The 16448-nt window shown below is 47.8% G+C and overlaps 7 protein-coding genes across 7 annotated transcripts; 2 read left to right on the top strand and 5 right to left on the bottom strand.

The window, feature by feature from the left end:
* Nucleotides 1-57: 57 nt before the first annotated feature.
* Nucleotides 58-1432, bottom strand: BT62DRAFT_1002659 (uncharacterized protein; the record flags this gene model as incomplete). Its single annotated transcript, XM_043176871.1, has 7 exons — nt 58-460; nt 497-511; nt 562-691; nt 756-864; nt 915-1037; nt 1090-1276; nt 1338-1432. 7 exons carry the CDS (start codon nt 1430-1432, stop codon nt 58-60), a joined length of 1062 nt encoding a protein of 353 aa, XP_043042617.1.
* A 99-nt stretch (nt 1433-1531) lies between these two features.
* BT62DRAFT_1052934 (uncharacterized protein) lies at nt 1532-3498 on the top strand (the record flags this gene model as incomplete). Its single annotated transcript, XM_043178541.1, has 9 exons — nt 1532-1685; nt 1736-1783; nt 1831-1967; nt 2020-2059; nt 2165-2284; nt 2341-2421; nt 2477-2510; nt 2567-2889; nt 2943-3498. The coding sequence occupies 9 exons, from the start codon at nt 1532-1534 to the stop codon at nt 3254-3256; spliced, it is 1251 nt and encodes a 416-aa protein (XP_043042616.1). The 3' UTR covers nt 3257-3498.
* A 181-nt stretch (nt 3499-3679) lies between these two features.
* On the top strand, nt 3680-5059 carry BT62DRAFT_979176 (uncharacterized protein; the record flags this gene model as incomplete). Its single annotated transcript, XM_043189418.1, has 6 exons — nt 3680-3807; nt 3861-4149; nt 4199-4301; nt 4350-4609; nt 4660-4752; nt 4802-5059. The coding sequence occupies 6 exons, from the start codon at nt 3680-3682 to the stop codon at nt 5057-5059; spliced, it is 1131 nt and encodes a 376-aa protein (XP_043042615.1).
* Nucleotides 5060-5555: 496 nt separating this feature from the next.
* BT62DRAFT_929105 (uncharacterized protein) lies at nt 5556-6934 on the bottom strand. Its single transcript, XM_043185645.1, has 5 exons — nt 6828-6934; nt 6735-6778; nt 6317-6677; nt 5734-6264; nt 5556-5681 (listed from the first exon to the last, which is right to left on the bottom strand). Exons 1-5 carry the CDS (start codon nt 6901-6903, stop codon nt 5629-5631), a joined length of 1065 nt encoding a protein of 354 aa, XP_043042614.1. The 5' UTR covers nt 6904-6934; the 3' UTR covers nt 5556-5628.
* Nucleotides 6911-8161, bottom strand: BT62DRAFT_945069 (Adaptor protein complex sigma subunit; the record flags this gene model as incomplete). Its single annotated transcript, XM_043187931.1, has 7 exons — nt 6911-7447; nt 7499-7564; nt 7617-7644; nt 7692-7708; nt 7760-7890; nt 7950-8075; nt 8128-8161. 7 exons carry the CDS (start codon nt 8159-8161, stop codon nt 7370-7372), a joined length of 480 nt encoding a protein of 159 aa, XP_043042613.1. The 3' UTR covers nt 6911-7369.
* Nucleotides 8162-8398: 237 nt separating this feature from the next.
* On the bottom strand, nt 8399-12607 carry BT62DRAFT_1073637 (uncharacterized protein). Its single transcript, XM_043178953.1, has 12 exons — nt 12417-12607; nt 12077-12364; nt 11835-12024; nt 11725-11777; nt 11188-11676; nt 11037-11136; nt 10851-10981; nt 10294-10797; nt 10089-10239; nt 9792-10037; nt 9412-9736; nt 8399-9362 (listed from the first exon to the last, which is right to left on the bottom strand). The coding sequence occupies exons 1-12, from the start codon at nt 12507-12509 to the stop codon at nt 8597-8599; spliced, it is 3336 nt and encodes a 1111-aa protein (XP_043042612.1). The 5' UTR covers nt 12510-12607; the 3' UTR covers nt 8399-8596.
* Nucleotides 12608-13589: 982 nt separating this feature from the next.
* BT62DRAFT_1002654 (uncharacterized protein) lies at nt 13590-16078 on the bottom strand (the record flags this gene model as incomplete). The annotated part of the gene is made up of 2 exons (XM_043176870.1): nt 13590-14815; nt 14866-16078. 2 exons carry the CDS (start codon nt 16076-16078, stop codon nt 13590-13592), a joined length of 2439 nt encoding a protein of 812 aa, XP_043042611.1.
* Between the last annotated feature and the right edge of the window lie 370 nt (nt 16079-16448).

Below are 16448 nucleotides of genomic sequence, written 5' to 3'. Positions count from 1 at the left end.
ATAAGCCTATAGGCCGTCCTATCCTACAATTTACCAGCTCATTTCCCTGACCGCTGGCTAGTTGTCAGAAATCCTCTGTCGTTTGGGTGCTTGGATACCGCTTGATGATGCACATTCCTCGAACTGTACAATGTCGAGAGATGATAACACTTCCTTCGATGCGCCAGTTGTCTCTGCGGGTTTCACGGCTGTATTCCGTAAGCTTAGTATGGTTTCGCATTTAACTTCGGATCTCTCCCCCCACCCGTTTACCGAGGGTCGAAATTCAGCATATAGAGCCCAACCCTTGTTATTGAGTTCCTTCGGAGCGAAGCTTTCTGCTAGCAGTCGTAATGCCCCAATTATATGGGGTGTTGTTTGACGAAAGGATCGGGATATATAGGAGAAAGGGTAACTGGGCTGAGCGGGTTTGCCGTTGAGCAGGGCGCGCCATTGGTTGGACTGGGATTGATAGAGGGGACTGGGTAACGGCTATGAGATCGGCATCTGAGGCTACAGAAGGACATACATTCTAGCGTGATTGTCAGAAATATTCAAAAGTCGGAAAGACCTGGCACCAACCTTCTGCCCATCAACTCGACGTAAGGCTGGGAACCGCCTTTTATTGCATCTAAGCCTTTCTGTTTACCGTCCTGGTATATTCCTAGCGACACTCCTTTGGAGAGAGCATTCATTTCGGTGTATACAGAGGCTTTGGATCACGGTTCTGGTGTATCAGTGGAGGTTATTCGTGTCATTCGTTGCGTGCAACGCACCAATACTCAGAGCCTCTTCTCTCCGAAATCCGAGTCGCTCAGAAACAATCATGGCCCACGCGGTCATTAGAGGTGCGCGATTGATAATAGTGCTCTTCTTAAGGAGGACCTGAGTATGATTGAATATGACAGTGTACTGCAGACAACCGGATTACTAACATTTATATCCAATACTTCGTTGAAATCCAAGCTCCCGTATTTCGCGGCTTCATCAGTAGGACCATCCGGTAAGAATTCGTTGACGTCTTTAGCTTCATGTTTCCGTTTCTTCGTTGGAGTGGACTAATATGAAGAAGTAAGACCTGAGCCAAAGCCAAGGAGCACCGAGGCAGACCAGCTTTTCAACAGTTGTCGTAGGCTGGTCACTAGAGCCAGCTTCTTGCTGTGAGTCAGAGATATACCCAGCCTTTCGGATAGCAGACATGATCATTTTGCGGTCGTCCTTGTCATCAATACCGCAAGCCTTGAGTTTTAGCTGAGATAATTCTGAAAGCTGAGCAGGAGTGTTGAATGTCTTGTATCTGTGGATTCCTCCGGTGAGCGTTGCTGTGCCCAGACCTAGACTTGGAAGCAAAACCGTACATTTGACCAGATATCTGCATTGCCTTTTGCATAGATAGGCCATGGGTAGTAAGGGCCTTTAGGTACTCAGGAAGGGGGATCTTGGGATTTGCCATGGAGGTAAGAATAATAGAGGCTTAAAATAGACACAACTTGAACTGGAACCGTGACCGTGTTCGAATCGTTCCTGCTCGAACGCCCCTCTGTTGCTCTCCATGCCTCCCAAAGACGAAGACCAAGACGAGTATGTTGACGAGGGAGACCAAGTTTACGATGATGAGGACGAGGACGATGACCCTGATTCCTTCAAGATCGTTGAACCTCATCCTGAGCCTACGACAGAGCTGTTCACCACTAAGCAGCTGCATGGTGCGAATAAATTTCATTGTTTGCACAAATTTGACTGAAATAATGTCCAGACTATATTCATGAAGGCATAGTTGATCTGAATCCAACCTGGCAGCGAGGTGTGTGGACTGCTACCCCGACTCCATCCTTGCCTCATTTTCAATAGATGTCGTCTGGTCAGAAGCAAAACAGAGCCTGCTGATAGATTCTATATTCCGAAACTTCTACATTCCACCTGTGGTTTTTGCTGTAACCTTGGATGATGATGGAGAGGAAGTGCGAGTCTGCGTGGACGGCAAGCAAGTGAGCACTCGAGTTTGTCCATCTTTTACATCGCTCTGAGTATCAATTCTAGCGTCTTACATCCATACAAAAGTTTATTGATGGCCAAGTACGTCTTTTTGCTTGTGTCCAAAGAACGTGTCTAAATGTTTGCACTCAGATACCATGTATGCCTAACGTCGATCACACCTATGCCACTCGTTGCTCAGTGTAGTTAGGTAAGGATCAAAGGTCCAGGAAGAATTGGTGGTACACAACATCGCAATCGACGAAGAGTACGCGCGCAGAGTTGCCCCAGGGATACAAAGATCTCTTTGCGAAGAAAGTGATGCCATGCGGTGAGCCTGATAGTATCCAATTCATATTGATTTATTAAATAATAAGTATATCGTAGTTCTCTATACCGCTCTAACTGAAAGCGCCGTCAGGGATATATTTCAGAGAGTACAACTGGGTGTAGCATTGACGCCAGCTGGTGTGTTAGCTGACCTGCATTTTGAGTATCCTATGAGACTAAACATACTTTTCAGAACGGCTACAGGCAATTTCTACACCGTACTCCGAGTACGTCCTTTTGGTGCTGATGTTAGTCTAAGTAATGCCACTGAAATGCGCACCAGATGGGTCGGGGATCTTGTTCAAAAGTTCCTCCGTGTCGACGGCGGCATATCCGACTTCATAATCTGGGACACCAAACGCAGCCGCGATTTTTCCAATCTTGCCTACGCCATGTTTTGCTGCGATGTCATTCAGACACGACCCATGCTAGCGGCCCAAAAGCTTGAAAGCTGGCTCAACCGCCAGGATCCCCCACGCGAACAGCTAAAAAACGAAATGCAGACCTTGCTCAAGAATATCTGTCAAATTGTTTCAGATAAAAAGTATAACAGTGCCTTCAGCAAGATGTCCGAGCGAGTGGCTCCGGTTGAATTCGTCTTTATGTGTGAGTCTGTATCTTCGCTGTCGGTTTTTCCGGGTGAATAAAAGTAACTGTAGGCGTCTTGGTGTATGTTATGGCGTCAGATCCTTTGGAGAAAAAGGCCAAGGCCATATACAACCTCCGTTATGCCGTTCGTTCTTCATTTGACGATATTCGGATGCGCAATGACACTTGTGCATATTTGTGGGACGCCGTTTACGCATTGAAGGACAATCCTTTCGTGGCACCCCAACCATATGCAGGATCACCTTCAAAGAAGTCGAGAAAGAGGAAGTCTGAAGCTGTTGGTGTCGATGACGACGATTTCCGCCCTGATGGGTATGGAGTCAGAAATCTACCCAAAGCCATCAAGACACGATCCAAACATTAGTTCGTTCTTATCATGTAGAATTCCCTTTGTCTTTGATACTGTCAGGATGATTGCTGTGTAAGACTACCAGCTTTTTTTGTATTTCACCACTTCTAGTATGCATTATATCTTCTCTGAGTCTGATCCAGCAAGCTGACAGGCTCCATCGCAATCAAGAACTTTCGTCAGTAGGGCCTGTGCGTCACGGCGGCTGCTTCCATTCCTCTACCAAGCGATGACTGGGAAGTATTTCTTTCCTTCTCCGATATTTTCGCTAGAGGGTATCGCCGTCAGCCCATCCATATCTATGCTGTGATAGGCGGTGCAGAGTCTTCCATTGAAGAATATCAAGTCCGAAAAGGTTGGTTCAACTTGAAATCACCTCGTCCATGCTGTTTTGGAGTTTTCCCGTGCCACAAACAAATCCTGTTTGCTCTTGCCATCATGTCGGAATGCGATCTGTATTTTTCCACGTCGTCCAGCACAGAATCCGGTACATTCAAGCTAATTGAACTGCCATCCGACCTTTGCAAGCTAATCGAAAGTGCTATCGAAAGTTCAAACCCTCCCCGGTAAAAGACAATCAACGTTCTTCCGTCAACGTAATTAAGGTGTTCGTCTTCAGGTTCACAGTTCGAGGTCAGACAGGCGAAGATGCCGTCTTGTGTACAAACGACACGACATACACGATGCGCTCGGTTGTTCTATCCAATTCTGTTCTCGTCGTAACGCCTCCCAACGCGTCCGATCTCGACTTGTCCGACGACAGCATCGTTATACGCGATCAAGTGAATGAGATCCTTGAACTGGCACCTACGGTTCCCAGATTGCATAAACTTTTGGCTATGCTAAGGGGAAATGAATACGATGAGCAGTCAGCCGAGGAGGATATGGATGATGATCAGGAGGGAAATGTGAGTTGCCCGGATTGCTCGGCGCGATTTTCCTATTGACGCGACACAGAAGAGAAACCAAGTTATGTTTGAGGATGCCCGTAGTGTTATCCAGGCAAGCGACATGGAACTATCGCGTGGACTTATAGACATGCACATCCTGATCGTCAACGGTAAGCACATCCTTGTGAGCTCTCCACAACTCGCTCATGCTATCACAGGTGAACTTCGACCTATCGCGCCTGGCTATCTCAAGACTATACTAGAGATGATTCTCAACCTTCTTGTCTCTCATTCCTTGTCCCATGCTGCAACGAGTGTCGAGATTCTCTCATCGGCACTCGCGGATGTGCACGAGGTTCCCCGGACGGTATCTACTCAAGTTATGGGCTGGTTCGGTGAGATACGCCAAGGAATCTGGAAAATGGATGTGACAAGCGTGGTACGAGAAGTTGGTTTAAGTATATTACGGCCGTTCAAGGTTTGCTCCTCCATTTTTACCGGTGTAGTGGCCTAATTTGAGCCGGGCAGGACAATCCCATTGCCGAGGACGATCTCTTGACAACCTGGAAATCTGTCGTCGGTGATGCTTTTGAATCTCTCGTGTCTGTGGAGCTTCTATCTGTGCGGCTATAATCAACCTCGTCTTCCTGCTTGTTCATTTATTTTCCAGGGTAACTATCTTACGGCGCCATCAAGAAACGACCTCTTCAGGTATTTCCCATCTTCCGCTTTGCCCGTAGAACCAGCGCCTCGCTTCGCGGATCTTTTCCTCTCGCGGTCACGTTGGAAAGCTGAGGATATTGAACCGTTTCTTGCCGACATTGCTATCAATTCCAAGGAGAGGGATAAATTACTCCTTAAGTACGCTAGGTCAATAAACGACTCCGGGACTGTGTGGTACACATCTAGAGCCCAGTATAACGGGTGATGGAAGGGGTTGTGGGTATACGCCCTCAATTTCGATACAAGAGTTGTATAATACGTTGATCTGACACGCCAAGCCTCCCGATGCTGTTCTTCTTGACTCACTTTCTTTTCTCGAATGTTATAACGGTCCGCCCAAGTCGGATCTGAGGAGTAATAATTCCCCATGTGTTCGCCTACGTCCAAGTACTGTCTAGCTATCCGCTAAAGATCCTCGTCTGAGTGGCAGAAAGAGCTCATGGGCTGAATTGAGTTGGGAGACGACAGATGAACTCGTAAGTTGTACTTAATCGTGCACCGCCTCATGGCCGCTGTATTGTAGTGGCTGTCCCGTGGACATAAGAGGTGTGTCGTTTAGCAAATGGTGTCCTTGGAAAATGGACTGCGGTGCTATTAATCACCATGATTCTGCACATAATATTTCAGCTGCCGGATAAACCCAAGTGATACTATACAATTAGCGCGAGATGGATGCTCACTCGGTGCTTCCATACTAAAATCGAGAGTACAACACGACACGAGGCATAACATTTTCCGTACAAGTCTTCTACTTTAAGTCTACCCTCATAATATCTACTTGTCAAGGACAGTTGTCTCAACAATGATACTAGTGACACGGTAGGGGTCTGTTTCAGAAGATCATCAGTGTCAATCATGCTCAGTGGCGACAGGACTGACCAATATTGGAAGCAGGTCGCCTGTCTTCGAGATAGCCATATCCCTGAGCGGCAACATGACGAGGAACACGGATGGAAGCTCCGCGGTTGGCAACACCAGAGCTGAACTGGCTGATGTGACCAGTTTCATGGCGGCCTGTAAGCCGGAGCTCGTTGTCCTCTCCGTACACAGCAATGTGCTCATTATGCTTCTTGCTAAGCTTCTCAATCGCCGTCTCAATCGCCTGCATTCCTCCGGGTTCACGCATAGCCTTGGTACTGTAGTTGGTGTGACATCCAGCACCATTCCAGTCACCAGCAAGGGGCTTAGGGTGGAAAGAAACCTTGATGCCCCACTGCTCAGCAATGCGCACCAAGAGGTAGCGAGCCATCCAGAGATGATCGCCCATGGAGATACCCTCGCATGGACCAACCTGGAACTCCCACTGAGACGGCATGACTTCGGCATTAATACCACTGATATTGACACCGGCATACAAGCATGCGCGATAGTGGGCTTCAATCACATCACGGGCGAAGACCTTTCCAGCGCCTATTATTAAGATTTGGTCACAATGCCAATGGTGCAGACGTCATGGGCGTACCAGCACCGCAGTAATAGGGTCCCTGAGGCCCGGGGAAACCACCCTTGGGCCATCCGTAGGGGTGACCATCGAGGTCAAAGAGGGTGTACTCCTGCTCTAGACCGAACCAAGGTTGGGTGTCCTTTGCCTGATCCATGACCTTCTTGGCATGATGACGGAAGTTTGTTTTGTTGGGAGTTCCGTCGTTGTTGTAGGTCTCGGCAAGAACGAGGATATTGTCGCCGCCACGAAAGGGGTCTTTAAAGATGGCCGCTGGACGAAGGTAGACATCAGAATCATGACCAGGTGCTTGGTTGGTGGAAGAGCCATCAAAGTCCCAGATACGGAGAGTGCCAATGTCGGTGACCTTCTTGCTCACGGTCTAGATAGACAATAACAATGAGTGGGACATCGGGATTAGTGGCAGCACCGCACTGACCGTAGTCTTCGAGCGAAGACCACCATCGCCATCGATCCAAACATCTGAAATAAGATTAGATGTGACTCGAGAGAGAGCAAGTTGGATCCTCACACTCGGCTTGGACTTTCTCGCCTTGGGGGAGTGCGAGGTAAGGAGCAAGGAGATCATTGTGGTAGGCGAAGGCCATGGCGAGCGACGGGAATGAGGGAGATGGTGGTAGTTGGGTAAAGGGTTATAAGGATGGGATTCGAGCCGAAAATGGGGGCCTTTTATTTAGATATGATCCCGCCAGGCACCGCCTCTGATTGGATGATACGGCGAGTCTTGGTCCCAATTTCGCCTGTTTCGGTGACCCGCTTCATCGCTGAGAATCACGCACGCTTGGCAGTGAGAAAGGCTGCCGAGTGCCCTACTTACGCCCACTTTACCACCCTTGCTACCTTCACTTCATTTTCATCTTCCATTTCACCCAAAAACGGTTCAAAATATATTTCCGCCAATACTCGGAAGAGCATTGCAGCCGGGCTTCCGCTCCACCAACTATAATCTCCATATTATATATAATATGTAGGCACTGGCACTCCTGCCCTACATCATGGGACCTTGCAAAAAAAATAAAATTCAAAGATACGTTTTCAATTCAATCGAGGGTCCTAACCGACGCGTGATCCCAGTCGTCCTATCGTGTCCTCCGAGTTTTCCTGTTCCTCCACCGTGTCCGATTGCGTTACCTGAGAACGATGTTAGAGGCCACATGGAACCGGAACTACTAATCTGCATACCACACGGAGCACGGATTTCTTTGACGACTCCTGTAGCTCCCCAGAAATAATCAGCTCATCCAATATCTGCGCAGCACATGTTAGCATTGCTCCAACGGCGTATCTGCCACCGACGTACAGCATAGGCTTTTTGGAAATTGAATATCCTACATGCATGTTCAGCGGGACACTTCCTTCGTAATCATCGACCTACAGATCCAGCTCGCAAACCTGAAAGCACTCTCAGGAAGCGGATCTCAACGACGAAAGCGCTGCCCTCACATTCCCGAAATACCGATCCAGCACTTCCACATATCGGTGGATAATCTCCAGCGTCACCAACTCATTATCGCTTGAGCCAATTCCACACACAAAGAATAACGACGCATATCGACGGTACACCACCTTGGTATCTGCAGCCACAATACAATTAGCATCTCTTTATCTCTTCCAAAACATGACGCCAGCGCACCCTTGTATTCCAAGAAATTGCACATCCTCGTCCGGCGAGCTAATACAAGTTGCGTGACATCCTTGACAATCTTGGCCTTGGCCTTGGGCGGCATTGTCGTAAACCATTTCGCAAGGCGGACTTTACCTGTTTAACAGATGTCAACTCGTCGTCTAACGATGCCTTTAGCAGGTGCTACCTTGCCGCGAAACGAGGAGGATGTAGTTGATCATTGCAGAGGGTTACCGTCACGCCCGTCACGTCAAACCTAAGGAGAGTAGTAATTACCGAAGTAATCAGATGGTACAAGCCAAGTTTACAATTGGTCTACAAGAGTGCCCAAGGATATCATTGCGCATTGCGAAAAAGTACATGTACAGCAGAATTTCAGCCAATAGATGGAAAAATTAAATAAGTACTAAGATTGTTGGAATCTGTGAGAGAATTCGAGCATTCCGGCATTCCGGCATGCTGAGTAAGGAAAGAATCCGAGGGAAATTGAAGGAATTAGGTAGCAACTACTAGAAAAGGAGTAGTCTAGTATAAATATGAGAAGTCAATGGGAAACTCCTCAGGAGTTTGTAATCCAAATACTAAAGGTCTTACAAGCATGTACTCTGGATACAGTCCAAATCTCAACAAAGATAAAGATCTAAAGGACCCAGAAATTATCGTCGAGCCTTGATCATCATTCTCTCATAAAAATCACCGTTCAGTGCCTTCCAACGCCCCGCAGCTCGAGCCTTAACCCCACACAGTTCCCGCATGGCCACATCCCAAGGAAACCTTGTCCATTTCGTCACAGCGCCAGCACGCTGCTCCAAGTCGTAAAGATACGCATACGATGCCTTAAGAATGGCAGCCTCCGTCCCCGTTGTAGCCACCAGATCCCTCGGTAAAGGCTTCGCAGCAAATTCCTTGGACAGTGCTCGCAATTCATCTTGCCTAGCCTCAATTGGCAAATCAGTAAACGCAGCACCCTTCTTCGGCGATGCGTGTACATTTTTCCTGCCGTGAATGTTGTTGACCTGGCTGCGGTGTTTCTGGTATACGCTTTGCACGTGTACCTTGATAGCGTCCAGGTCTTCTTGTCTACTCTTTGATTTTTTTGCAAGTACACAAGCTTCCTTCCATGGTGCTGTGAGCTCTTCGTCCACAGCCGAGGGAGAGCAGGAGTTCATTTTTTGCTCCACCATGCCCAGCTGAATTTCCCCTTGTTTTTTCGCATAGCCTTGGATGATGTCCATGATAAATTTTTTGCCAGCGAGTGGCCTGGCTCTAGCAGCGTTGGTTTCATCGGTAGACGTTTCCTTGGGATCCTTCGAAAACTCCTTCCATTCAAGAATTTTTTGCGCGTATTCCCTGCGATCACTGGAAAGGACATGTGGCAAGACCTTCAAACCAGTCTTCGCTCCATCAAGGACATAACAGAACCTATGAAGATCAACCAAGAGCCATGTCAGACTGGGAAAGGATCACTTACATGTGTGCCAAACGTAGAGTTTCAGGATGGTCATACCCCTTCGTATAAGCCAAAACATCATGCATGTTAGAGTATGCTCCAACGACCGAGATATCGGTGAGACCTCGAAGGAGAAATTCCTGCACTTCATGAATATATGTTATCGTGCTGACGGTTTTACGGGGGACCCGAACGAGAAAATCCGCAACTCTCTCATTGGTCGTCCTCCCAAAACACTTCTCTTTCAAGTCATAGGGTGGCAGTGATAGAGCAAAAGGCGGATTCACAAAGTGTGTCACGAGCTCCGGTTCGAAGATAAGGACACCCTTGTCACCATCATAATCACCTTGGAATTTACGATCAACAGGTTACCTTTGAAGAGCAAAAACAGTACAACTTACCTCCTGCAAGAATTTCGGCCGCACGGTGTGTACCTTTGACTGAGAGAATAATTACATCTGTCCTGTTTCGCAAGTGAGGTTTATCCACACATCTCCACTTAACCACATCAGTCGGAAGCTTGCATGGATAGCGTGTAAGTAAAACATCTCCAAGTATCATGTCAGTCTCTAGCCCATCAGGGCCTATCAGGTTACGTTTTGAGCTTTTGAAGAACACTTCGCCTTCCTCCAGCTCACTGTCCTCATCTGAAGACACTGACTGAGTACATACCTGCACAGAAAGAGAAAGTCGCTGACCTGGGACGATAAATGCTGTGACAGACATCGGAACGTCGATACGATATGATCTCACGTAGTTATTGACAGCCGACTTAATGACCTGGTGAAGTTTATCCTTCAGAACTGAACAATTCTTTGGCGTAAAGCCCGAGTCGAGAAGATACATGACCTAAAAAATGAAGTATCAGTCATCCAATTACAAACAGAGGGATGAGAAACTTTCTGTCTCCTCGAGGGCAGAAGGACACCCTGAAACTTCATCACTCCACCAGGCGGTGGACCGCTCCCTACCAAGTTGCTGAATTCCATCTTCATCGTCAATGTCAAATTCTTCTGTTTGGCGATCACCATATCCCCTGACCCGTGCCATACTTGTCTCCCGCCGTGCAGTGCGAGCCATCATGACCCCGCCCCACTTACACAAAGCATACCATAGATCAAACATAGCATTCTGCCCATCCCATGTCATTAATGGAGTGATAATATTCTCTTCGAGTCCCTTCTGGAGCAGTGTTTCAAATGCCGAAGCTGGTACGCCATTGTGCCATAGATTAATAATGACCTCTGCTGAAAGCTGGCAGGAGATACGGGCGTGCGACGATCGTAGGACATCGATGATCCTTAAAGCTGGATCTGCCAAGTCCGGGTAACGTATCTTCGTCTGAGACGGTCGAACCCAGACGCGAGGTTCGTCATGTTCGTCGCTCGGGTAATGATACAGCAGGCCCTTGCATATATTTGTGAGTGTTACATGTGCATATAAATAATTGAGAGTAATACCTTATTCCCATTTATTCGGCACTGGATGGCCGTGGGCCAATCATCCCAGTCAAATTTCTTCTTCAGCTTCAACAATGCAGCCTTGTTTACAAGGCCTGCCCCGTCAGTCATATCCGACCCCTGGGATGATACTAATGGAACAATATTTACACCATCCTGAGGATTTGGAGCATCATAATCACTTACCGACATTTTTTATCTCCTTGATTTGTTCAGTCTTCAACAATATCCCTGGGGCTGAATTAGACAAGCCCAATGCGAATCGTGCCGACCACTTGGCCATTGTCTAACAAAAGTTCAACTAGTGTTCATTTAATGAAGGTAAAAAAAAACTCACTTGAGTAATATTATTCATGATAGGATTATGCCAATCCAGAAAACCAATCAGAGAAATCCTATCAGGTCGAAATCTCTGAGGGGAAATTCTGGAGATTTCAGAACCCTCAACGACCTCATCGGTCATGAATAAAAATACATTCTTGTCCTTTTCGTAGAACGCTCGAAACACAGAACCATTCAAGATGAAGGGGTGCTTGAAGAATGAGACTAGCTCCTTCTCGTAAGAAAGACATTCTTTGGTAACTTTGATGCGAAGAAAAGATTTTGAACCAAATTTTCGAGCGAAACGGTTGGAAGGACCCAGCTCGGCTTTTTCTAAGACAATTTTGAAGGAAGGGGAGGATCCCTTTTCCGATGTTTTCTTCAGCTTTCCTCTGAAGTTTACCTTCCCACCATACCAATCATTGTTGACTTCGTTGAAACCAAGACAGCCATTGGGGTTTTTCTTCAAGGCCTCCTCCTCTAAATCCAATTCCTTCCATGGATTCTGGACAGTATCTGAACCAGATCGACAAAGAGACTTCGAAGAATTTACCTTGGCCTCTTTTTCTCTGCTGAATGCAGAGTCACCAAAAGACGTGTTAATGACTATAGAAATATAAGACCTCATAACACCGATAATTAATCATTGCTTAATATATTTACCTTGCGTAAGGGCCTGAGTGACGAGAGGAACACCGTCGTGGTTCGACTTCCCTTTGAGTTGATCAAGGACATCGATTAAGATATCAGAGTATTCGATCACATCCGTGGAAACGAGACGTGCTATCTCATACTGTATACCATATCGAAGATTACGGGCTTGAAAGCAGATGTGATACCGAGAATTGTGAGCCTGGGTATACGAATGAATCAGTGCCATGCCAATACATCGGATAGTACCTCACGATTATGATCGGCTCATCTGGATTTACAGCCTTATCAATAAACGGGTTATTGGGATCCTCATACGGGAACCGCCGCTGTAGCTTTCGTGGAGTATCCTCAACGGAAGTATGGCGTCGTTTTCCGAGTGAAGATGAGGAAGATTCTGCTGCTGAGTCAGGCTCTTGAGCAGTCTTCAAATGTTGTGTAAGGTTCCCTTCTGGTTTATTCTGCTGGCCATCTTGGCTCTCCTCTGGATCGTACTCATTGATGAGATCAACACAGATATCATCATCCGTATAATTGGACTCCTGCTGGGGATATTACGGTGAGTTCATGAGGCTCCAGCAGAAAAAGAATCACCCCATCCCACACACCGTCGCCTCCCTCGTCAGTTCTCTGATCATCGTCGCCTGTTTCGGATACACACAATGTATGGTCAAAATGCTGTTGCATGAGAAATCATCATCAGACCTTGGCAGTCCTCAAAAACGTCAAAAACACGGTCGACTGGGTGCTGGTGGTGCTGGGGCATCAGAACACGTCAGTGGAAGCGAAGATCTGCAAAGCGTACACACTAGTAAAATTTATGTTTTTTTGTTCCTAATACAGAGAAAATCTTCACGCCTACGAATCGATTGAACATTTGCCCCGCATTTTTACGTACTGTATATAGCTGTACTTTACAGTAGACTACGTATAAGAAGTGCTTATTCTATAGTCGGATAAAGACTTGGCAAAGATAGGAAAAAACACTTGGAATAAACTCGAACAATCGATTCCGATGAGACTCAGATGAAAACAAGTACAGTCTACATGCTGCAGACTTGGTACAGAAAACGGCGGCTTAGTCAGACCAGCGAAACACACTGAGATGGTGTTGGCGGTCTGTAATCAATTTCCACTCCCGCACCATAAGCAATACTCCTGTATTCAGGGCTTGTCGCTGTGAATGAAATGGAAAAGACAAACACATAGCACCTCCCGCCACGCGAAGTATACGGCAAAAGGGTAACAACAATGGTATGTAGTGTAACACGATAAAACGTGTGATGGATTGAAAATGCTGTCATGTCGAGGAAATGGTAAAAGAATACAATACATAAAAATGCAGGGCAAATGTTCAAAACGTAAACAAAAACGAAGTCGTAGGTATAATAACGTGCGAGTATGTTTGTAGTGCTATGTCCAGATAACTGTCTGTGGTCCGGCTTGTTTGTTGATGCATTATGCTAAAGAATAATGTAAATGAACGACCTTGCAGAACTGGAGCGGGAGAAGTGAGATGGTAAGAAGGTCGACTGGTTGAGAGGGATTTGGTTTCTGTTTCCGTTGCTACGTATGAGGGGAACGTCCCGATCGGAGGGGATAATATAGTAAGGTTTAACGAGTGTGTGCAGCAGCATATCGAATATGCTCAAGTGTCATGATACGTAGAATCCAAATAAAGAATTCGAGGTGGAAACCAATATGTTGTTGAGGGATCCCGATGGTGATATAGATGATGTGTCGTGAGATGAGAAGCAAAAGGAGCGATCATGAATACGAAGTCTGCCGCCTCGTCGGGACCCCTCTTTGTATGTTTGGAGCAGTGTATCCAACTTTGACATTCGATCGGGATGATGCAGTAGATAGACGATTAGACGAAGCAGGTTCTATCGCTCTCCCCCTCTGCTGCTGTGGTCGCATCGGAGAGGGTTGGTGATCTCCACTTGACCGGCGCTGGTGGTTTACTTGCCGGTGAGGCGACGACGAACTTGATCGATTCGAAAGACTACTGTCATATGTGGAGGGACGGCTAATGCGATCCGAGCTGCGGCTAAAACTGTGCTTGGATGGAGAAGGGCTCAATAACGGTTGCAACGGTTGACGTGGGTGGTACTGATGGAGCATAAACGGTGCGGTGGGCGGCAGAAGGGGCATGTCAAATCCGGCAGGCGGAAGGAGACTTGCGTTGCTGGCCGACCACATATTGACATTATGGTAGTTGGAGGTCGAAGCCATAGTATATCGTTTAGTACTCATTCCGACGTCCTCAGATGACGACGAGTATAGCGACGAAGGACGGGAACCGGGTCCCGGAATTGGAAGTGGAAGTTGTCCAAATTGCATAGGTGAGGGTATGGCAGGTTGACCGACAAAGCTCGATCTCCGCGATGGTGACGAGGTTGACCCTTGTAGCCGTGCTGGTGATGGCTGTACGTATAAGTGATCGTGGGAAGGGCGCAATTGCTTCATCGAATCGTGTCTAATACGTTCGAATCCATTTCCGTCACCTCTCAAAGACGTGTACGAACTCGAACTCGAAATGGCTCTGCTGCTTCCACCGTGCCGCTGGTTCTCTCGTCGCATTCTAGCTGCAGCCAGCTCTTCAGCATACAGTCTCTTCCTTCTCTCTTCCTCAATGGCCCGCTTCTCTTTCTCCCATGCTTGCCTTTCTTTCTCCCACTCGATCCTCTCTTGCTCTCTCTTTCTTCTTTCATCCTCTATTCTTATCTTCTCCTCCTCAAATTGCCGCCTCTCCTGCTGCTCACGCAAAAACTTGGCCTTGGCTTCCCGTTGTTTCTTTATGCGCATGACATACCCAATGGGGATTTTATCCTCCTTGCCATCTTCGGCAAATCTAACGCCACGTTTCGCCGGAGCAGAAGATGATGGCTGTACAGAGGCTGAAGACGACCCTGGTGATGTTGATTTGAGGACGGCATGCTGATTGCGTAGCGGTGACGGCGTGGCGAGGTACGGGGCAACTCGGCCGGGTTCTACGTCCAGGTCAGTTGACACGACGTTAATGAAGGGGTGGGCAACTTACGAGATGTATGAGATGAACTGCTTGACGGTGACGGCGGCGGCACCTCTGAGCTTGGACTGAGCATTTCTGGTTCCGGCTCTGGTTCCTGCTCTGGCACAGGCAAAGGCTGAGGCAACGGAATTACAGCATGAGATGACAGCTCGACTGCCTGTGATGGAAGCGGGAGTTGTTGATACAGGTGCTGGCTGAAATCGGCCATAGCTTCGAGCGTCTCTGAGAACTCGAGGTCTGCGACGGCAAAACGTGTCCCAGTCACTTGGCACTGTGTGATGCCGTCGTCTGTGCGGATCCAAACAGCGAACCGATGTTCAAAGCAAGGACGGTTTATCCAACGGCGCAGGCCTTCACTGTACCCAACGACATGGGCAGACTTTGGTAGCGCAACTTCATCCACACTATCAGAAAAAGAACCGGGGAGTAGGGGAAGTGGAGGTGATCTGAGACTAAAAGGCAGTATGGCATCCTGCTCTGCTGGTGTAAATGCGTCTGCGGGGTCAAGCAAACGCCGTAAGAGGTGTGCTTTGAGCATTGATGAACGAAGCGACTCTTGATGTGACAAGGAACGTGGAGAATTACACGAACGTGGGTAAAGTGGGCAAGTCTGAGAATCGAGCTGGACAAAAGGCGAGAGAGAAAGGTGGTATACGAGGGCGTTTTGTATGAGACTATGGAGGTATTTTCGGGAGATAGGCACGGCAGAAGAAGGGAAGGTAGGGTCGACCTCGACCGGGTGACCAGAGAGAAACGAATCGTCATCATCATCTTCGGATGAGCTCTGTTCAGAGTCGTGTACCGGAGGGGGAGATCTGATACCAGGAGGTGGTTGGCGGAGTAAAGGTGGCGGGCAAGAAGGACGCCAGTCTCGATTAATTTCCTGGGTTTGGGGCTGCCTGACCTTGATGACCGAAGGCTTTTTCCCGAGCCATGAGATCCAAGATTTGGCTTTTGTGGGAGTCCGGTCTAGGGATAGTGGGAGGTCATCCGGAGTCTGAAGGCTAGCAGAGCCCGTCGAGGAAGCAGAGGAATGAGCGATATCACTTCCGCGGCTCAAGTGAGGCGACGACGAGGTGGACGAGGACACTGGAGAGTGGAAGGTATTGGCCCTCTTTACGGTCTTCTTGGAGAGATTGGTAGTGCTGTGAGAAGGATGGCTGCTGGTGGATGAGTCTCCCTTGTCACGCTTGGAAGAGAAGACGGAAGTAAAACGACGCATGGCCGGAGAGAATCAAAAGAGCATTTGGGCTGGAGGATATAGGAGCAGAATTTATGTAAATAAAAGGTAGTCTGATGAGCAACAGGTGGCAGCGAGGGACGGTGCAGGGAGCAAGTCGACAAATCAGTGCTGAATCACGGTCGGGCCATCATCAGTAGGACGCACTGGTTCAGTATCAAGGGGGCTCACTGCTGTCACGCACTCTGGTCGGTGTCGGTGTCGGTGTCGATGTCGCTGCGTCGGGGTTGCTGCACTTGTTGTCGTTAATAATGGTCAAGGGCCGGACGATGGTCGGATTCGAGAAAGAATCTGACAAAAAAAGCAACTGTCTCATTCCAATTTTAGAAGTAAAGTACGTTACAGCAATGAC

This window comes from Guyanagaster necrorhizus (assembly GCF_019112545.1).
Source record: "Guyanagaster necrorhizus MCA 3950 unplaced genomic scaffold BT62scaffold_6, whole genome shotgun sequence".
NCBI lineage: Eukaryota > Fungi > Basidiomycota > Agaricomycetes > Agaricales > Physalacriaceae > Guyanagaster > Guyanagaster necrorhizus.
Note: the sequence above shows the minus strand (reverse complement) of the source record. Positions and strands in the feature narration are given on the sequence as shown.

Bases quoted from the DNA above. Each gene is read 5' to 3' on its own strand.
- BT62DRAFT_929105 (XM_043185645.1), bottom strand. From the start codon at position 6,903: ATGGCCTTCGCCTACCACAATGATCTCCTTGCTCCTTACCTCGCACTC. The intron at 6,779-6,827 runs GTGAGGATCCAA...ATCTTATTTCAG, and splicing joins CGAGAAAGTCCAAGCCGAGT to ATGTTTGGATCGATGGCGAT. The intron at 6,265-6,316 runs GTACGCCCATGA...TCTTAATAATAG, and splicing joins ACCCTATTACTGCGGTGCTG to GCGCTGGAAAGGTCTTCGCC.
- BT62DRAFT_1073637 (XM_043178953.1), bottom strand. From the start codon at position 12,509: ATGCAACAGCATTTTGACCATACATTGTGTGTATCCGAAACAGGCGAC. The intron at 11,137-11,187 runs GTGAGTTTTTTT...AACTTTTGTTAG, and splicing joins TCATGAATAATATTACTCAA to ACAATGGCCAAGTGGTCGGC. The intron at 9,363-9,411 runs GTAAGTGATCCT...TGATCTTCATAG, and splicing joins ACTCTACGTTTGGCACACAT to GTTCTGTTATGTCCTTGATG.